Below are 2,549 nucleotides of genomic sequence, written 5' to 3' on the forward strand. Positions count from 1 at the left end.
CTGCAGACTGCTGTTGCTGCTGCAGCGGTTGCTGCTACTGCTGCAGCAGCAGCAGCTGTTGCTGCTGCTGCTGCTGTTTATCCTTAATAGATAACTTAACCTGCTGCAACTCTCTCATCTCCCTGTTGCTGCTCTCACACCTGCTGCTGCTGCTGCTGCTGCAGCGGCAGCTCTTGCTGCTGCTGCAGCTCTTGCTGCTGCTCCTGCTGTTGCTGCTGCTGCTGCAGCTCTTGCTGCTGCTGCTGCTGCTGCTGCTGCTGCTGGTTGCTGCTGGGTTGCAGGAATTTGTGTCTGACCCTTCGCCTGCATATTGGGCATTCCAGCGCAGCAGCTAGCTGCCGCCCCCAACACTCCTGAACACAGCAGCAGCAGCAGCAGCAGCAGCAGCAGCAGCAGCAGCAGCAGCAGCAACGAGAATAATAGGAACAGACAGCAGCAGCAGTAGCAGCAACACACAGTAGTAGCGGGAGAAACAGCTGGTGCAGCAGCAGCAGCAACAACACTCAACAGCAACAGCAGCAGCAAATGTTGCTGCTGCTGCAGCAGCAGCAACATTCGCTGCTGCTGCAGCAGCAACAACACCTGCTGCTGCTGCTGCTGCAGCAGCAAGACACACAGCACCATATACTGCAGCAGCAACAACAGCTGAAACAGCAACACCAGCAGCAGTAAAAGCAACGCCAGCAAGTGTAACAGCAGCAGCAGAAAGTGCAGCAGCAGCAGCAGAAACTGCAGCAGCAGCAGCAGCAGAAAGTGCAGCAGCAGCAGCAGCAGAAGGTGCAGCAGCAGCAGGTGCAGCAGCAGCAGCAGCAGAAGGTGCAGCAGCGGGGGCATCAGCATCCGCACAATCATAATCAGCAGCATCAACATCAGCAGCGGCATCAGAAGCATCAGCAGCAGCAGCAGCAGCAGAAGCAGCAGCAGCAGCAACCGCAGCAACAGCAGCAGCAGCAGCAGCAGCAACAGCAGCAGCAGCAGCAGCTAACATTGCATGCGGTGTGCCCGCAGACGATTGATTTAAGCAACGGCTTTCGGTTGACGCAAATTAAACATTCTCCATCTTCTTCTTCCTGCTGCTGCTGCTGCTGCTGCTGCTGTTGCTGCTGTTGCTGCTGCTGCTGCTGCTGTTGTTGTTGTTGTTGTTGCTGCTGTTCTTCATGCTGTTGCTGCTGCTCTTGCTGCTGCAGTTGTTCCTGCTGCTCTCCCCGTTCCTGCTGCTGCTCTCCCTGTTCCTGCTGCTGCTGCTGCTGCTGCTGCTGCTGCTGCTGCTGCTGCTGCATGCGGTTTGCTGCTGTCCTGAGTATGTGATCTCCTCTATCAGCAACAACATCTATCAAGACAGCAGCAAAAGGGGGCCCAATATAATTATAAATTATAAACCGAAGGTAAGAGCTGCGCCGCTGCAGAGTTTCATACAATGCATGCCACTCCTGCTGCTGCTGCTGCTGCTGCTGCTGCTGCTGCTGCTGCTGCTGATGCTGCTGCTGCTGCTGCTGCTGCTGGGGCTGCAGCAGGAGAGTGCACATTTTGTTTACAATGGCGGCGTATTGCTTCGCCAGCTCAGCCCTTCGGAAGTTGCTGCTGCTGCTGCTGCTGCTGCTGCTGTTGCTGCTGCTGTTGTTTGTGTTGCGCCTAGCAGTCTGCTGTTGCTGCTGCTGCTGCTGCTGCTGCTGCTGCTGCTGCTGGGGCTTTGTGAGAGCTGAGAGTTGCTTCAGCAGGCAGCAGAAGGCGGGGTATGCTGCTGCAGTTAGCTCCTCTTTGAGTCGCTGCAGCAGCTGCCGTCCCCTGTCTCTTGCTGCTTCTTTGCTTGCATCGTTGCTGCTGCTGCTGCTGCTGCTGCTGTTGCTGTTGATGGCGGTGGTGTTGCTGCTGCTGCTGCTGCTGCTGCTGCTGTCTGCGGAGCCGTCGGTTGGTGCAGCTGGAAGACGTTTGGCTTCCCCTTGAGATCCTGGGTGCTGCTGCTGCTCTTGCTGCTCTTTTGCTGCTGCTGCTGCTGCTGTTGCTGCTGCTGCTGCTGCTGCTGCTGGTGGTTTAGGGTCAGCAACGAAACCAACAGCAGCATTAGCGAGAGCCACGAGGGAGCCAGCAGCAGGTTGTCTGCTTCTTGCTGCTGCTGCTGCTCTCTTCTTAAGCGGCCTGGAGCCTTGCTGCTGCAGCAGCAAACGTCTTCGTTCCGCAGCAGCAGCAACAGCAGCAGCAGCAGCAGCAGATTGTGCCTCTTCTGTGTCGTTGCTGCTGCTGTTGCTGCTGCTGCTGTTCTGTGTTGCTGTTTGCTGCTGCTTTGTGTGCAGCAGCTGCTGCTTCAATCCCTCAGCAGCAGCAGCAGCAGCAGCAGCAGGAGGAAGCTTGGTGCGGCTGAATATACCAGCAGCAGCAGCAGCAGCAGCAGCAGCAGGAGCAGCAGCAGCAGCAGCAATTCTTTCTATTGCAGCCCAATCAAAGGCTATAGGGGGGAGAGCAGCACCTGTATCTCTGAGTGATCTGCTGCTAGCTTGCTGCTGCAGCAGCGGGGGAACAGCAGCAAAGAACTCTGCTGCTGCTGCTGCTGC

The 2,549-nt window shown here is 56.9% G+C and overlaps 1 protein-coding gene across 1 annotated transcript in view; it reads right to left on the reverse strand.

Annotated features, from left to right (window-relative positions):
- EMH_0073390 (uncharacterized protein) overlaps window positions 1-2,062 on the reverse strand; it is a gene marked incomplete at both ends in the record, with an annotated part of 3,641 nt that extends 1,579 nt beyond the window's left edge. Inside the window, 4 exons of the mRNA XM_013499323.1 lie at window positions 141-353; window positions 622-645; window positions 987-1,709; window positions 1,928-2,062. Of these exons, the coding sequence (XP_013354777.1) occupies window positions 141-353; window positions 622-645; window positions 987-1,709; window positions 1,928-2,062 (1,095 nt within the window). The remainder of the gene's footprint in view (window positions 1-140; window positions 354-621; window positions 646-986; window positions 1,710-1,927) is intronic.
- Window positions 2,063-2,549: the final 487 nt, after the last annotated feature.

Source organism: Eimeria mitis, genomic scaffold (genome assembly GCF_000499745.2).
Source record: "Eimeria mitis Houghton genomic scaffold, Emh_scaff4215, whole genome shotgun sequence".
NCBI lineage: Eukaryota > Apicomplexa > Conoidasida > Eucoccidiorida > Eimeriidae > Eimeria > Eimeria mitis.